General features: G+C 38.5%; 1 protein-coding gene across 4 annotated transcripts in view; it reads left to right on the top strand.

The window, feature by feature from the left end:
• Positions 1–3,970: 3,970 nt before the first annotated feature.
• FBXO25 (F-box protein 25) overlaps positions 3,971–18,519 on the top strand; it is a 25,009-nt gene continuing 10,460 nt past the window's right edge. For 2 of the 4 annotated variants that reach the window (XM_008946354.1, XM_008946353.1), the window contains exons 1-6: positions 3,971–4,107; positions 7,866–7,975; positions 9,307–9,356; positions 11,817–11,909; positions 16,249–16,342; positions 17,080–17,264. In XM_008946354.1, the coding sequence (XP_008944602.1) occupies positions 3,971–4,107; positions 7,866–7,975; positions 9,307–9,356; positions 11,817–11,909; positions 16,249–16,342; positions 17,080–17,264 (669 nt within the window). Of the gene's footprint in view, positions 4,108–7,865; positions 7,976–9,306; positions 9,357–11,816; positions 11,910–16,248; positions 16,343–17,079; positions 17,265–18,519 lie in introns of those variants that run through there. The other 2 variants (XM_008946355.1, XM_008946356.1) reach the window with 2 other exon arrangements.

Raw genomic sequence — 18,519 nt, forward strand, 5'->3', positions numbered from 1 at the left:
CTGGGTGTCGGGGCGTGTGGAGCTGCGGTAGCCTGCGACGCGGGGTCAGCGCCGGCATGGGCAGGGGCAGCTGGGAGCGGGAACGGGGGCAGCATGGCGTGAGCCTGCCTGCGGGAGTGGGCTGCTCGGAATGTCAATAGGCGGCGTGAGGATGGGAGAAGTGGGAGGAACGAGGGCTGGGGCAGCAGCGGGCTGGAGGGGGACGCCTCGAGCAGGCGGGTCAGCTGGAGAGGAGGATTGTTTGGACCTCCCGGGAACTGGGAGCTGCGTGGCCTGGGTGCACTGATATTGTTGTGGGGGGAAATAATCCATCAGAATAGGGGTGGGCAAGAGCGGAGCTGAGGGCTTGATGAGTCAGGGCCTTGTGGAAGTTTGAGACTTGATTTAAGACTGTTACTTGATAGGAAAAAACATGAGGTGGGATGAAGTCTGTTGTAAGCAGACTCTGACCTCTGAGTCACAGGTTGACTGGGCTAGCTCCTAGCAGAAGGTAATCTAGAAGTCATCTGTCTGTAGAGAGAGTGTAAAGGAGCAGTTTCTGTCGAAAGTTAAGCTGCTGAAGAGATTTTGTCAGCATGGTAAAGGAGGAATTAGCTGTGCTGTTGGAATGTTAGGAACTGCAAGAACCTTGCCTGTTCCCATCATGTTTGCAACAGTCTTGCTACTGAGTAATAAGAATGGTTTGGATCATAATGACGTGTTCTTAAGTATAGGAATATTAAGCAGATCTCCAGTATGGTGGCAGAGTAACAGGATGATTTGTTGCAACTGTGAATGATTTTGTTCATGTGTGGTGAGTTACCTACCTCATGGAAGGCAGAACTCCCTTACAAGTGCAAAGATGGCCAGAGCAGTTTATGTAGTTTCAAACTGGCATGCACAACCCTCCTCTTCTGTGGTGTTGTTAACTAATGGCCACATTCCTTTCCCAGTTTATTTTGCTTTAAAGAATCCTGTCCCACTGCTTTTTCCCCAAAATCCAAAGCTAAGGAGCTCATCTTTTGTTGTGGTGAAAGTTGTAACAAGTAAACAGCTGCTGTTACTGCTGGTATACTACCTAAACTATGCTGGAACTCCTGAGAAGCGAGTTCTGGCCTGGAAGCCACAGGAATGTGTTGGTGCAGTGCTGCACCGGGAGGCAGGGCAGAGGCAGAGCAAAAGTGTGAAGCTTCTCACCTGGCCAGGCAGCCATCCTCTGTGATGGCTTCTCATATGAAAGAGACACTTAGGAGAGATATTGATGATGCACTGCAGATTCTTAAAATTTGGTCACTTCTAAACAGCAATGAAATCTATCCTTCAATCCTGTAGGAATTGAGAAGCAAAGGCATTTTTTTTTTTCCCTCTTGTTGCATATGTGCTGTTACTAAAAGAATGTTTTTATATTTCTTACTCCATGAGCTACAACTTTTGGGCATGCGTATGGGTCCCTTTGTGGAATTGCTACTGATGGATGCGCTCTGAGCTGGTGCAATGATTAAACTACGCCTTGGACTAAGAATATCTGCTTCTTTGGGAAAAAATATAGGTCAACATGTACCAAACTCACATGATTACTGACCTTTTGTAACCTTCTACAAGTGTTTAAAGAAGTTGCAGTAATCTGTGATTTTTCTAGTAGCTTTTTGTTACTTTCTCATACATAAAGTGCTGAATATATCTTACATGTACAGAAATCATTTGTGTTTCTGAGCTTTCTGTCTTTAAGGATGATTTTTCCAGGATTTGTGGAGCGGGCATCAGTGTGTGTGTGCACTGGCTTCCTGATAGGGTTGCTCTTATTTTGAAAACAATGTAACTTTTTGAGGAGCCCTGACAGAACACTTAGCCTTTGTTGAAACCTTGCCATGGAAGACCATCACTTTTCAGGTTGTGAAGATCTGGAAAGGAGTCTGGTTTAGAGTGTGGAACTATTGAAGCATGAAATTTTAAATGCCATTGCAGCTCCCTAGAAGGAAGTCCTACATAGCACTTACACTGATGACCTGATACCTGGAAACCACTGTTTGTTCTTTTTTTCTAAAGTTTAAGAATTTATAAAGCTTATTAAGCATCCTATTCTGTAATTATGATTAGCTTTGGACTTCAACTACTTCCATCCACTTGGACAAAATATTCCATGTTTTCTTGTATTGTTTTCAGGAAGTTTTTTTTTTTCTTCAGTCTTTTGTGACTTACCCTGTTAACTTCTCACAATACACATTCCCACCTTGCTGCAAGTATGTGGTCTCAATTCTTTTCACTCGTCTTCCTATTTCTTTAATATTTTTGATTTTTTTTTTCAAAGTTATCCCATTCAGCCTATAATGATCTCTGTGTGTTATGGAATTCTCTCTAGATTTTAATTATTTTAAGAATGATGTGTACCTAAAATAGTGTTTCACATCAGAACTGCTGACCAGGAATAGATCATAAGCTCTGTATCTAGATATGGTTCAAAATCATCTGTTTTACATTTGTCTAAGATGATGTCTTGACTTTCTGTCTACTGTTTTGGGAATCTTTCAGTGACCTTACAAATTTTCAGGGAAATTCTACTTATCTTGGCAGGAGTAAAAGTACTTTAACCAATATTATTCTGTAATGCACTCATGAGCACCAACTATCTAAACAGCTGTGTGATAAAACGAAGAGGCCTTAATTTCAGTCATAATGAAAGAAATTCTAAACAACTCAGAAAAAAAAAAAATATGTTATGGTTCATATTTCCTAGGAAGCAGTAACAAGATTGGAAAAGCAGGTAGGCATGAATGGAGTTAGCAGAGGCCTGAGGAAAGGATGTGGTAGATTTTGGAAAAGATTCCTTGTAGATGCGGAGGAAGGCTGAGTTAGGAGTAGGGAGGGGACTTCAGACAATGCACTCATTTTGTGTGGTGCATGGTTTTGTAATAAAAAAAAAAACAAAACACCAAGCAAACAAGTGTGTCACTCAACTTGTATTTCTTCAGGCTTTTTATGCATTTGTCCCTTCTGTTCTAACTAGGATACTGGGCAGATGCTGGTCAAGAGTGCAAATGGATTAATAAATGGATTGTGGCATTTCACCAAAGTGGGCTAATATTTTTTTCAAGTTGAAAAAAATAGTACAAAATACACACTTGTTAGGAGCAAAGCTGTCAGTTTATATTTTAACATGTGTTTCAAATATAGTAATGCTATTTTCCCTGTATAGCTTGCATGTGACATCCCTAGTTAAAATAAGGGGCTACATGTATGTGCGATGAATGGGAAGAAGGCAAAAGCCAGCTAGGTCAGAGTCTTCAAAGTGTGGAAAATTCTTTGTTCAGACTTTTTTAACATGCTAGAAGTCAGTCCCTCAAAAAACGGTAGCAGAACACAGCATGATACACCCATGATGACTTGCATCTGTTTATAGGAATTTTAGGAAACATTTCACAACTGACTTTGTTGCAGTCTCCACTTGTCCTGTTAATAGCCTAGCACGGGAGGTGACCCTCAGCAACTGAAAACATTTGGGAAAATGAAAAATCCTTTACCGAAACGTCACTATACAGTGTAGCACAAACTCAGTATTTATAAGCCTTAGAAAAAATAAATGGAACATTACAGATTCTGGGGCCTGTCAAACTCTTTACCAAGCGTTTATTAGTCATGTCGAAAAGACAGTAATCTGTGTGATCATGGTGGAGCAGATTGCATAGGGTACAGGCTTGCTTGTTTTGGTATCATCCTTTTCCTGTACTGCCACAATTCTTTTCATTGTTCTCTTAAGAACTAGGAAACCTACCTTGAAATAATAGATGCTGAAAAATAAGAAGGATGAGGTTACGGAATCAAAAAAATACTTAAACTACTGAATCTGTTTCTGAAAAGTATGTTCTATAGAGAAATTTATTTCCTCAAGGTAATAATTATAATTTTTAAACTTAAAGATAAAACTGAAATAGTAAGTTTTGCAACTTTTTTTAGTAAATAATACACAATTTTCTTGCTGCTTATAGAGGAAACAATGCCATTTTTGGGCCAAGACTGGAGATCCCCTGGATGGCAATGGGTTAAAACAGAAGATGGATGGAAACGATGTGAAGCCTTCAGTCCTGCACTTGAGGATGAGAATAATCAGCTGAATGATATCAGTCACACTGTGTAAGTTCAAAAAAAGTGATTCTGTATGAATTAGTAGCAGGTGGGAACACAAAGATTGACCTAATTTGCACTCAAGATTGCAAGTGTTTGTGGTAGATGATGTCATCTGCATATGCTGGAAGTATGCAAATGCAGCCATGTGCTGTGTTTAGTTCAGCAGAGAAGAGAGCCCTATGGAGATTGTCTTTTGTCACTGCATCCTCAGTCTCTTGTTTTAGGCAGACAGAACCCATCTTATGTTGTATGTCTTGAAAGGAAAAAAAAAAAATAACCAAACAAAAACCACACCCAAACCAAGAACATTAAACCAAATAAACAAAACCTGTCAAGTACTATTTACAGATAAAAATGATACTTCTGTTGAAAGTGCAACAGGCATATTGAAATGTTAGCTAGAAGTGAATGAAAACTTTCTGCTGATGGGATGTTAGACTGAGACTCTTTATGGCAGTCATATTTGCTCAAATACACAGTTTTTATGTTCAATAGTTTTATGTTAACTGCCTAACACAATATGTGATTATATGTGCTCCTGTAAAACAGGTGAGAAAGATATTAAAGTAATACTTGCAGTAGAAGCCCACAGCCTGGTGTGCTATAAATATCTTTGTCCCAACAAATTTTTACATGTGGTCAAGTGTATCTGCATTTTCTAAATTTGCTAAATAATCCTAGAGAGAGTTATCAGGCAATGAGGAATTATTACTGATCTTATTTTGACCTACAATTTTCTTAATGACTTTTTTTCTTTGTGCTCATCTGTTGCTGAGTTTATTTGGGCTTCTTTTTCCACATAGCCTGGCTGTTGTGTATGCAAAAGAATATGCTTGTCTGGAAGTGTGTTCACTAAGCCTCCAGTCAGTGTGAAAGTACCCTTAAGCACTTCTGAAAAAAACATTTTCTTTAATCTTCCATGTATCTTTAAAAATAAAATTGGCAAACGAAAGGAAGTATAATTTAATTTTTATATCTATTTACACAGTTAGTAAATAATTCTATCCTATAGGTTGCTTTAATGAATATTGTTTGGTAGGTGTGACAAGTGATCATTGTGGTTGTGAATATCATTAAGACTTCTGCTCTTCTGATCCTGGTTTTGTTTCTGTGTGTGTATATATACACACACCTTTTCTCCAGAGAGCAAGGTGATATATTTTTATTGCTCCTTCATGCAAAAATACTAGATTTTTTTTTTCCCTTAGTCTTGAAAGAACTTAATATTGAACTCCTGGGGTTGTTTTGGTAGAAACAGATTTAAATCAACTGTTTCTTGAAAGATAAAAGCTTTAAAGTTCAAAACTAAAAAAGGTATGTTAATTTGAAGGGACTGGCCATGAAATGCTGTAGTGATTTCCCAGTTCCTCATCTTCCTCTTATACATCGCCTATTTAGCAAGGCCAAAGCACTTCAAATTCTGTGGCCTGTTTTAAAATAATTCTGCATCTGTCTATTCAGTTAAAAATGTATATATTTTCCAAAATTAGACTCCAGTATTCAAATTGGTACCTCTTGGCAAAAATCGCACTGCTGGGGAATAATTTCGCTACTCCTTGAACTTTGGATCTATGAATTAACATTTGCTGCTAAACAGCAATTAAGACCTTTGTACAGTACTGTAGAACAACTTGGGGTGGAAAGGACCTCTGGGTCCAAACACATACTCAAAGCAGGGCCACCTGGTGTCAGGTTGTATAGGGCCCTTCCCCGTCGAGCTTTGTGCATTTCCAAGAATGGAAATTCCTCTCTTGGTTCCTGTTCTAACTTCTGTTACCCTCAATGTGATTTTTTTTTTTTTTTGGTGGTGGTCTTTTTTTTTTTGTTGTTGGTTTCTTTTGCTGTTGCTCCCTGTCTCCCCCCATCTAATAAGAATTTCTCTTATCAAAGGTTGTCTATTACCACTTGACTTGCTGCCCACCTCCTCTAATGCTACAGTCTAGCTCCACCTCATTTGTACCCTCAGATGCTGGCAGTGATGGGATTCCCCTCCGCCACCACCTCTTAACACTGGACAAGCACTTGTTAGCTCAGACCAGGGTGCAGTTGTCTTTACACAAGGGCACACTGCTTAACCATGTTCAGCTTGTTACCCACAAGACCTCTTTTGGCTCCTCTGCAGAACTCCTTTGTATCCAGTCTGTACCCAGCACGTGCCGCGGGGTGGGCTGTTCTGTGTGCAGGGCTTTGTACTGGTGCCCAGCCGTGTGTGGTGCCTTGCTGGCTGATTCTCTGAAACATCTTGAGCTATTTGGACAGAATTATCTGTGTGTATTGAATAAACAGCTCAACTTAGGATGTCTGTTAACGCGATGCAGCACAGAGTAAGAATGAGGCTTGATGAAATGCTTCCTTCCTTGTGGAAGAAGCTTATAGTAAACAAGTAAGTACTTCACTGGCCTGTGAATAGGGTATGCCAGTCTGGCTGTCCTAATAGTGTTATTTATTTTATTTAATGGGTGAAAATAATATTTTTCACCAAAATATTCTGTAGAAATCTATGGGGTAAATGTAGTACTTGAGTACTGTGTTCCAGGGAGCAGTTCTGGCAGTTTTCCCTTAAAAAGAAATAAAATCAAGCCATGTAGTTGACTGAAACCCTTTTTACTCTTACTTGTGTTTTCTTCTGTGAGAGAAAGTATGGATAGTGTTACTTGCCAGACCTTGTCTTTTATCTATTGCAAATACTTTTGTTTCAGAAGGATGAATGGGAGGGGTTTTATATACAGCCTTCTTGTCAAAGGATAATAATGGGGAAATAGAATAGTCCTACAGTTAAACTTTACTACCCCATATTCTTAGTTATTCTGGTTGTCTGTGCAAGACTGGCCTTAATATGAAGTATCTTCCTTCTATGTGCTAGAAAAATGAACGCTCATCTGTATTGCTGGTCCGTGTAATTATCTACAAAAATGGAAAGCAAAACTTTATGAAACCGTGTAGACTTTATGTAGCACAGGCAGTTTTCCAATGTATATGAATTTTAGAAAGGTTAGTTTATCCAACAAAACATTAATAGTTCCTTTGTGTATATATATACACACACACACATATATTCTCACTATCTCTGTATACACCATGTATAATTATTCAATATAGTCCTCAGCATTAGGTTACATAGTTGACTGTTGGAAGCAACACAGCTATAGATGAGTCCCTATGGGGTAGATGGGCATAGACCATGTGGTTCTTGATGCTGTACAAATCATGGGTTAAACAGTACTGTGACACCTGCTTTATGGACAGTGCTGTGATTCAGGCATCTGTTAAAAGACAGGCTAAAAGAAAGTTAAAAGAAAAGCAGTATTAAGAAAGATGTTGTTCTTTGCTGGCTTCCTGCATACACAAGGACGTGCAGTAGTTCTGCACTGACTTTTGCCATTGCACACTGCTTTTTAAGGCTGGGTCCATTTAAAATTATTTTTTGTGCACCAGAGTTCTGCAGACAGCCAGTTGTCCAGCTACTACTGTCTCCTCAATAGACCTTCCTAAATGCCAGTAGTGACTTAGAGAATAACTGATTAGGGAGATACTTTTGTGTATTTAGTCACTTTGACACAAAATTCAACCTGACTGGGAAGAAAAGAACAAGAGAGCTTCTCTCAAGATACATGTTGCTGAAGACTATCAGGTAGAGTTACATTTTAAAACTATGTTGTTTTTTTTTTTTTTCACAGCTGGCAGATTTTAATGCAGAAAATTATAAGTTGTATGCATCTTAAATATTTAATTGCTGTTGTTCTAATGAGATGTGTTTATTGCAGCATCATAACTGGTGATGATGAGGATGAAGAAATATACAGTACTGAAGATTGTGAGCTTGCAGCCAAAAAAAGGAGAAAGGATCATTTTAGAAATAACACCGATTCGCAGTGTAAGGCTGGTGTTTTTTTCATTTATTTTAGAAGACTCTTGTAGGTTCAGCAAAATTTTATAATAGCCATTCATTTATATTCATCTATAGAGTAGTCTTCTGAGTTATTTGTGTATTGGCAAAAAATCCTGCTGTCAGAAGTGATACATCTTCACTGAAGTGTGGCATTGATCATCTCCTGTGTGTTTTGTTGTTTATTTAAAGAACCAAAGGTAATTAAGAATAGTAATTCTTATAATAATAAACGTCTTCTCATCCTACCCACTGTCCTGTTTTGTGGACTAGTTTTAGACTAAATTCTTCTGGATGCTTATGGAAACGTCTGCTTAGCAAAGCAGTTGTTTTATTTTGCTTAATTCAAATTCTAGTTAGTGAAATAACTCCAGAATCAATTAATAAATATATGTTGTTATAATACCTGTTGCTTTTGATAGACTATCGAATTTCTTGAAAAAAGTCCCTTCTTATAAAAAAAAAAACCTAAAATATGCCACTTTGTTTTTTAAAAGAAATAATTTCACCTATAATTTGAACTGAAAATGTATATGATAACAAGTAAACTTTTTAAATAGAGAATTTGATAGAGTAGATAAAAAGATGTAAGTTGATTAGCATCTTTTTGGCATTTCTAGTGCTTTCATCTGGACATTATCTGCATTGTTTGTTTATTCCCAAAATTGTAACAGAGGTGGTCTTGCAGAAAGCTGCAAATTTCCACAGTGGGCTTGTCTGAGCTTAAAGGTACTTGAAAAGATTCAAGTGGCTGTATGTAAGAGCACACTTCAGTTTGACAGCATACTAGACTTCTGAAAGCTGAAGGTTTGCCTAAGGTGCCTTTATTAGTCTTGTGTAATTGACTTCCCTGCAGTATCTGCAGCTGGTTGAATCAAGTGGGTGTGGAGCAGGCACCTGGACAGAAGAAAATGGATTAGAGGGGTAGAGTGGTCAGGAACAAAAAGGTTGCTCATTTCTGTACTTTTCTGTGTTAAGAGCTAAGGAGCCTGATGGATTAAAACACATCAGAGGTTTTGTAGGAGAAATTGGCTATTGGTGCACAGTTGACAAAAGTAGTGCTATGTCTGCCAATTGTGTCCCAGCTCTTGTTTGATTTATAAAATCATTCAACTGTTCCCTTTTTCATCTTTGAAGTGCAAGACATGAGATTTTGTAGGCATCCTTTTCAGCCTTTATAAACTTCCTTCATTAAAATTTTTCTACCATCTCTATTGCCTTATGAAACATTTTATTGAGGATGCTCTCTTTTGTTCAATTTCTTTCTAGAAGGCATTACTTTAAAGCTTAAAATTACTTATATTTTGATTTTATTTTAGGTTTTTATCGTGAAAAGTGGATTTATGTTCATAAAGAAAGCACCAGGGAAGTAAGTCCTGCATGCTGTGGGTCTATTCCTACAATCCTTGTGCTTCTTAGTCAACAAAATAGTATATTAAAAAAATAAAAAAGTATTTCTATTGTGTGGCCTCAGGGGTTATAGTTCTCTCTTCACTGGCAACATAGTACAACTGCATGTGGTGAGGCAAAGGCAGCTAGGAAAGTAATTTTCACATGGGTTGTTGTGGCAGGGACGTGGGGACTTGCAAGGATGGACATACAGTTCTCCACTAGTTCTCCAAGCTCATCTGTCTATCTGTACTGCGTGATTTTGACCTAAAATGGAAAGTAGTTGCCAAAGCAGAGTAATGTCTCCAAAGAAGGTGTCTGCAGGCAGCTGCCTGGTATTGTAGGATCTTGGTGTAAATTTGAATTTAACTAAGTGAAACTTCATTTTCAAACTTTACAAAGAGGACCTTTGTATTCCCCAAGGTCCAGTTGTTTTCACTTTGGGATACAAACTGTATCATGCATTCTAAAGGGAACATGAAAGATCTTGAGATGACCTCTTAGAAAGCCAAGAGTTCAAGTACATCCATTGCATGTAGAGGTGAACTGTCATGGAGTTTGAGTTTCATTCCTGTGTTGATTCCTGTGGTTATCTGGGATGGGTGGAACGTGGACACCAGTAAGGATGTCTTTAGTCCACACAGTAGTGCCAGCCAGGAGGCAGGGAAGGAGGTGGACGGGGTGACCCTAGCCATGCAGGCCAAAGTTGGCTTTGCATTGTAGAGCTGATAGAGACCATGAAGAGCTCAGCAGTCAGGAGGAGAGTGATCTTGTGGAGAGGGCTTACACAGAGGAGACACAGGAAGACTTCACCTTGCAGACAAGTAATTAATTGTATAAATTCAAAAGCTTGGAGTTAAAAGTTAAGTAGCGGAATGAAAAAGTACCAAGAATAAACATATCTGAACAAAAAAATTCAGAGTAACAATTTAAATCATGATTTTACAGAGGATCTAGTTTTCCTTACAGGTCGTAATCTTAAGTAATTTCAGAATGGCTGTCTTGCAACTTGGAAACATTTTTTCCAAACTGGATACTGAATTTTAGAGCAAAATGACAAGAGTAGGAAGGTTTTGTTAAGAAACATATGAAACATGCTGTGGGAGAGCACTGAACATAAGAACAAACAAACAAAAAACAAGCACAGGTATACAGCTGAAATTAAGTAGGAGATGCTCTTTGAGTAATTTTGTCATAATGGTACATTGGGAAAATGAGAGTGGAGGTTTCACAGAAATCTGCTTCCAGCTGTTCAAGGAAATGTACCTCTCATGTAAATATGTGTAAGCATGGCCTTTTGATAGCTGTTTAGCCAGAGAACAGCCACAAGCATTTGAATTTCAACAGAAGTTTTATGATCTGTAAGTGTTAAATCACTGCTATCAGCTGACCAAGATGTGCATGTTGTGAGGTGTGCTGCACACTTGGGTATGTTAACTGGGTGAGCAAGCAGTACAATGCTGAACTCTATCATTAACCAAACAGGCAAAAATTACCACCACTCTGTGGTGAAGTTAACTGCTTCCTGACCCACATCCAGGGTAAGCTTTCATCTGGTTGCAAAGTGGAGCGTTAAGTTGTACTACCATCTTTTCACTGTCACATAATTCACTGAGGAAGTTTGTCTAGGAATAAATTTCAAGTAAATATTTCTCCTCCTCCTTCCCGGGGCTGATAAGCCATGTTAGCACAATGCTCTGCAAGTCTCTCTTTCACCAATTGCAAGGTTTTTCTAGCCTCATTGTATTTGCTCCAAGGCTCCTGTGTGGCTTTGTGGTTCTAAATATGCTCAGTTTGTGATCTTGTGTCATTTTGAGCAGCCAAAACTACCTTGAAGTAGTTCCACAACAGGTTCTGAAACTTCTATTTTAGTCTTAAGACACCTGTGCAGAACTACCAACAGAAAATGCAATTGCTCTTGGTACCTAAGAAAAATTGTGCCTAAACTTCTGGCACCCAGGAAGGAAAATTCTAGATGTGAGACTATTTGTTGTTCCAATCCCAGGAGCAAGTAGCTGTGTTTGTACCCTGAAATGTGCACATGAAGTCAGTCAGTGCTTATGGCTGTAAGCTCAGACTGCTGTACAAACAAGCTCAGCCTTGTGCTGAGGCAAATGGGAAGTGTAAGCCATGAGAGAGCCATTCAGTAGTGGAGGAGATTCCCAGGATGCTCAAATAGCAGGGCTTACATATTGAATTATTAGTATGAATTTGAAGGCCTTGCTGTTGAGTAATGTTGCCTACATACCTTCCTAGGGCCAAATAACAGATCTAGTTTCACTTGTTCTGGAAGGAATTAAATACATCTTCATTACGTTAGACTTCCAGGGATTGTGGTAAGCATAAGTATCAGTTGCATGGCAGAGTGCTTTTTCTGAATATTTCCCCCAATTTTGTCTTTGTTTATTTCCATTTAAAGTGTATTTATTTTTCTTCTCAGAGACATGGCTATTGCACTTTGGGAGAAGCTTTTAACCGCTTAGACTTTTCAAGTGCAATTCAAGACATCAGAAGGTTCAATTATGTGGTCAAAGTAAGCTCTTTATTTCATATTCATGTTTTAAAAATGCATTTGTGTACAAAGGAAGGAATTGTGTACTGAACAGCTGATGATTTGCGACTGTGGTAAATATCCTGCTCATATGTAATTTATACTGCATGAGGCAGCTTTAAACTGAGTAAATCTTCCTTGATAAAAACTTGTTACATTGCACTGAGAGCCTGTAGGTTGAGGAGGGTGGTGATGGCCGGTGTTCTGTGGGTTACAGGGAAGCATCAATGGTAGTTTCAGTTATTGGTCATCAGTCTGGGTAGTGAACTCTCCTTAAAGGCAAAGTAATTCCTATACAACCTCTATATACTCTTCCTATATAGAAGAGTGTAAGACATCTTAAGCATATTTAAGATGCAGTAAAGTGTATTTAAAATAGCAGTTTCCAGAAGAATATTTGATATGTTCATTTTCTGCAGTTTCTACATTTTCTGCAGCGTCTTAAGTCCCATGATTCATTGCACTTTTTTCAATCTAGAACAAGATATGTGTCTTTACCTTTGTCATCATGCCTTAATACTTGAGACATTAGCTTTCAGTTGTGTGGGTTTTGGGTTTTTTTGGTCTTCCAGAAATGAGTTTTATTTTTATTTTGAGTTTATAATGTAGTGACATGAAGCTTACTGCAACAATTACTATATACTAGTCTCATGATTGCTTCTAAAGTCTGTTTCTTACTACATTAGCTTCTCTGGGTCAGGTCTAGTCTTAGATTGAGAATTAAGCGCATGGAACCTGCAAGTTCTGGACAGTGGTGCTATCTGACTGTTCTGCAAAGCTATCTGACTTGTACTCTAAGGAGCCACATAATGTTATGCCTCAATTTCCTCAATGTCTAACTAGCTGCCCACTTGTAAATACCTGTTCTAAGAGATACTGATCTTTCTTTAGCCCCATTTTTTTTTTTTTTCCATCTAGCTTGATTTGGGACAAACTGTACTACCTCCTAGAGAAGCTTAAAATGTGACACAACAGGACTAGAGTTCAGTTCAGTGGTGAGGCTGTTCACAAATGATGTGTGGTTGGAATGCATCCAGAATTTAAAAAGACACAAATCAAAATTAAGTAAACATACCAGGAGAACACCCTTACTGCTAGGTTGTGGAGTATTTGGAGAGAAAACACATTCTACCCATCCTTGGGAAGCTGAGACTGTATTATACTTCCAGAAAAACAAGAGATGTGAATCCAAAAGAAATAAAGGAAAAAGGATTTGCTTCCAGGCTGGTGGTTAGGTACTTGTCTGTTTTATTCCCTTTGCAGACTTTTTGGTATATGTATACATTGTGGTTTAGAATAGTGCTTTTTAACGTTGTGTGGGGAGCAGAGACAAGAACTTTAATCTTCCCCAAGACTTTTCACTCTCAAAACAGTAGGAGGAAAGAAAAGCACTGGAAAAAAGTGATTTGTGTTATAAATGGTGTCAAACTTGAATGCCTCACTTGAATGGTAAATAAGTATAATTAATCCAGAACTAGCACCTTACCTGTTTTTTAGACACTGCAGTGCCTAAGCTGGGTTGCTCAAAACAATTTATTTGAACAAAGTCTGGTATAAGCACATGGACCAGTTTCTCCTCTATTCACCGAAGAATATAAAACATATGGTTTATTTAGCCAGGTTTAAGATTGTTGAAAAAGGAGCAATACACTAAAAATCATAAGTTTGGCTTTGTTACTAAGCTTTGGAAAACTTTGTTTTCCAAGCTGTTACTAGAATAATAGTAGATCCTAAGAAATTAAGGTGGATAGAGAATAGCAGGAAAACGTCCAAAATCCTTTTAACATTTTAGAATGGGTGTAAAATTTTTTAAATTTTAGAATTGCTTTTCAAATACAAAAAATTATCATTGTATCAGTGTCTCTGAGAAGATGGAAGCAAACTTATCAACAGATACAGAAACTGTACCACTAAGACCTTAGAAGTTACTGAGCGGTTAATAAACACGATCACTCTGCATGTAAGCAGCTGCTCAATCTGTAGCCCTAGAGCTTGTTGACTTGAGAAATGTTTATGGCATTGTACCTAACAAAAAAAGCTATGTGGACATCAGTAATATGTAATTGCAACAGATTTTTAAAAAGGATGTTTAATGTGCTCTATCAGGTTTTAAGCCAGTCTGTAGCTGAGACCTAATGTAAGAAGCTGGTCATCCCATGTCTATCTGCTCTATGGAGGTTCTCCTGTACTTCCCTGAAGCTTCTAATGGTGGAGGTGTTTTGTGTAGATCTCACTGAATGCAGTGCAGCAGTTCCTATTTCTTCTCCTATAAGAATTATTCCTAGTTTTGTGTGAACACGACAATTAATATGTTTTGTTCTGCTCATTGCATTTAAGATAGCAACATATAAATCAAGAAGGTGTTTGGGGTTTTTTTATTATTTTTTAAATACCAAGACCTAATGGGTAACTAGTCTTTGTTTCCAGACCACCAAGATGATGTACTTTGATTCTCCAGCCATCTAAACCCCTCCAATCTTTATTAGAAGTTAATATAGATGTCTGCCCAGGACCCTTTTAGGGTGAGCAGTGGGGAGGAGGTAGGATCAGCTGTTCTCCTGTACCTGTTCTGTAGTATAATGGCCATTTCTTAGATTTTAAATGCCTGGAGTTTGGTATCTATGGTCTTTTTTCATAATACTTCCATTGAATAAACAGTTAATCCATTCAAAGTTACAGACTCTGGTAGACAGCATAAGCCATGGCTACACGTGTATCAGTAAAACTGAACTCCTGTCAGATCCTTGTGTACCTGCCAAAATTGTCTTAATCCTTGCATATTAACCTTCACTGCAACTGGACTCTTCATTAAAATCAGCGAGGTGGGTTTTGTTTCTTTGATTTGATCTCTAGTTTGAGTGAAATAACTGATTTTTTTTAAAAAAAATTAATCAAGAGACATGTACTGACTTGCTTGCATTGGCAAAGTGCCAGAGAGCTCTAGGTGTGTCCTAAATTATTACTCAGATTAAAAGGCTTTGAAAATGGCAGGAAGGAGGTCCTGATACCTAGTCTCCAAAACTGCATAAATGGATCGCTAGTAGTGAAACACATCAGGAGAATTACTTTCTTCTTTTGTAGCACATGATGTTTTGTCAGGGATCATGCAGAGAAGCCAGGAGGAACATTATTAAATTGGGGAGGGAACAGGTGTAGTCTCTCTTCCTCCACAGGAAAATTAATGTTGAGTGTAGTGTCAAATCAGTATTTTAGAAATGAGATACAAAATTTTTGTCAGGCTTAGTCTTTGTTCACCCGCTGTGCCAATAGCTGGTGCTGTCCTACCAAGCCTGGCTCTGCAGGTGAGCGTTCCGAGCGCACTGTGGCCGTGCTGGGTGCTGTCCTTGCTCTCCCTTTCTGCTGTACTGAGAGCACTTGTTCTGAACCCAGCTTTGTGAACTGTAAAGCTCAGTGCCACACTTCTGAACCCTGCAATACTCTCATAACATCAAAGTCTTTATTTCATACTAAAAGACCATTTTTTCTTGAAGAGGCAACAGTCCTCAGCCACAAAAGTGAATCTAAAATGTGAAAGCAAAGGCATCAGAATGGAGCAAGAACTGCCTCTGCTAGCTGTAGCTTGGCTTTCGTGTGCAGCAAGAGCTGAAGCTATTCTGGTTGCTTTCCTCTAGACCAGTCCCACTGTTCTGACCACTCTTCTTCACAGTGGTTCCAGAGAGTAACCTATGGTCAGCTTGGAGACCATTACTGTATAGTTAAGGGAAAGTTACCAGTACAGTCTCTATACTGCTCATTCTTAGAATACTGTGGTTTCTTCTACCAGGACTTTTATTCCTCAGTTTAGGTAAAACATGGCATTTCCTTTCCATGAGTAGTAAGTAATGCACTAAGTCCACCACACCTCCATTTGACCAGGATGATGTTTTCACTCAGAAATTGGAAGTCTCATAATTGGTATCAGTTTAGTGATGGTCCTGGCCACCAAATTTGTCAGGGGTTTCAGTACCCAGCCTCATCAAAGACCACATTTCTGTTTGTAAGCCTCCAAAACAGACTCCCTCCATTGTTGCATTACAGCTTATAAAGACCATATGTCACGTGCTCTATCACAGACCAGCACTAGTGTGTTACAGTATTTTGGACATGTACGTCTCTTCAGGAGTTGGTCACGGGATGCCAGTGGGAATGCCTGAAGCTTTCCACATTTGTCTTGCTTCATTTTCTGAATTCTGTAGCTATGTTTCCATGAAACACAACTGCAGTTCCCCAGGCTGTTGGAGGTGAGTTTATAGACTGAAAGTGTGTATTGAAACCATCCTTTACTTCTGTCATTCTTCTGAGTTTTAATTCTTTGTCCTAGCTTTTGCAGTTAATTGCAAAATCCCAGTTAACCTCCCTAAGTGGTGCAGCACAGAAGAACTACTTTAACATCTTGGACAAAATTGTGCAGAAGGGTAAGACCAGAGGTTTTATAACCTGCTTGTTCAGATTTAATCGCTGTGGCTAAGCTATCAGTTGATTATAAATTTTTTTGTTAGCTTTATTACCATTTTTACATTGTACAACAGATAATAGCATATTTAATTATTGAAAGGTTTCATAGTTCCCATCCCACAGTTGCAATAAGTTGTTTTCTCTTGATTATTGAATCATGTCAGTTGAAACAGATTGGTGATGTTAAAGGACAATTAGGCTCTATTCAGAAACTGTTGGTTGCTATTAAATGATACTCTTTATGGAGTGAGAAAGCTTTTAGGTTAGTGACATGTTTGTTTCTCACCTTGCATAATGTACTGAGATTTAAGGTACATAATTGCTTTTCTTTGTTTATTTTCAAAAAGGCTATTACATAATATTGGAAAAAAATTCTGGTAACCATGCTAAATGGAGATGTAATACTGAGCTTTGAACAGAAGAAATTAAATTTATAACTAGCTGTTCAGCATGAAGTTTATTAAATGCATAGCATGAAATATTACATCAAATCTCCCTGTGAAATTGGTAATTACTGACCTTGCACGTACGGACCAGCATTAATGAATGTCGTGGTGGGAATTAGGGCAGCTATTTGTACACAAAGTTGAGGTTTTAATTAATTTCAATTGAGTTTTAATTAATTGGGTTGAGCTAACTGTATTAGCTTAGGTAACTAAGTTAACCAAAATCATGTTTGGTTTGGTTTGTTTTCCAGTTATGGAAGACCAATACAATCCACGACTAATCAAAGATCTTCTGCAGGACCTGAGTTCTACTCTCTGTATACTGATTAGGGGAGTAGGAAAATCTGTGCTGGTAGGGAACATCAATATTTGGATTTGCCGATTAGAAACAATTCTTCTGTGGCAACAACAACTAAAAAACCTTCAAATGAACAAGGTATTATTAAAACAGACTAAAAAAGTCTTTGGAGGAGGGAAATTACATTGAACATTGGTTTATGATTTGTAAGCGAACAAAGTTTCAAATACCTATTAAAGAGTTTTACTTGTATTCTTTGTTTTTTAGAGAATTAATATGAATTTCATGAAATGGCATTGACTTAATTTTCTAATGTTTTAATAGCTATTCTGAGGGCTGCTACAGTACCTGTACCACTGGTTAGTGGTAGAGGTGTATAGATGTAATTGTTTTTCTCACTTAAAATAATTGCTAAATGTTTGTCTAGATTGGCAGAGATGGAAAAAAAAAAAAAATTTATTCCAAAGTGTAAATGTTCTACTACTGAGGAGATAAAAATCTAAGAGGAATTTTTGAGGTGGACCAAGAGATAGAATATTCAAATAACAATTTTAGAGCTTTATGCATTAGCACAGTTGCTTTTTTTTTTAACAAAAAACACCCCCACACAAGAAAAACCACCCAAAACAAAACCAAACCCTACATCATCTGGATTGTGATCATGTGACTTTATTCAAAGCACATGGTATGCACTGTTCCAGATTTTTATAGTGGAAACTTCTGATGATAAGCAGGTAATTTTCTTAACCTGTCTGGGTTACTCCTGGAGGAAGAAATGCTGCAAGATGCTGCCCGCAGTAAAGTCATGCAACTGTTTCATCTCTTGCTTTCAACTATGAAATTTTGAAATCATCCTTGCTGTATGTGCCAGGTATCGGAGTAAAACAGCTAATTTTGGCAAAGGAGGGAGCAGTGGGGACCCAAATCTCAGCAGTTTCATGTGCCCAGCACCCACAGCTCAGACAGTTTTGAGGCACTGCGGTTGCTGCGTTTGTTTGCTTCCAGCCTGCCGCTTCCATCTGAGCTGTTTTACCTTGGTTGAAATAACTGCTGAGAAATCTTGTGAGTGTAGTGCTCACATATTCCTGAACAGAATGACAGCCCCTGAGATGTTTATAACAGATGACACTATGGAAAGTCTAGTTTATAAGTGAGATGAATGGTTGCAAAATAAACTGAGGTAAGTGAGAGTCTGTGACAGTCCAGCTGCTGTGCTGCCTGGGCCTTGTGACTGGGCAGCTCTGCTCCATGAGGCAGTTGCCCACGCTCCCTGGTTGCCAGCTGGGCTACTGCCTCCAGTCTGGTCGAGCTCTGTGCCACCTGGCAGTGTGAGCTCCAGGTTCAGTCACATATGAGTTGTGCTGCATGTTACCCCATTAAGGAGAAGGTTCAG

The sequence above is a fragment of the Merops nubicus genome, unplaced genomic scaffold, assembly GCF_000691845.1.
Source record: "Merops nubicus isolate BGI_N331 unplaced genomic scaffold, ASM69184v1 scaffold4898, whole genome shotgun sequence".
In the NCBI taxonomy this organism is placed as follows: domain Eukaryota; kingdom Metazoa; phylum Chordata; class Aves; order Coraciiformes; family Meropidae; genus Merops; species Merops nubicus.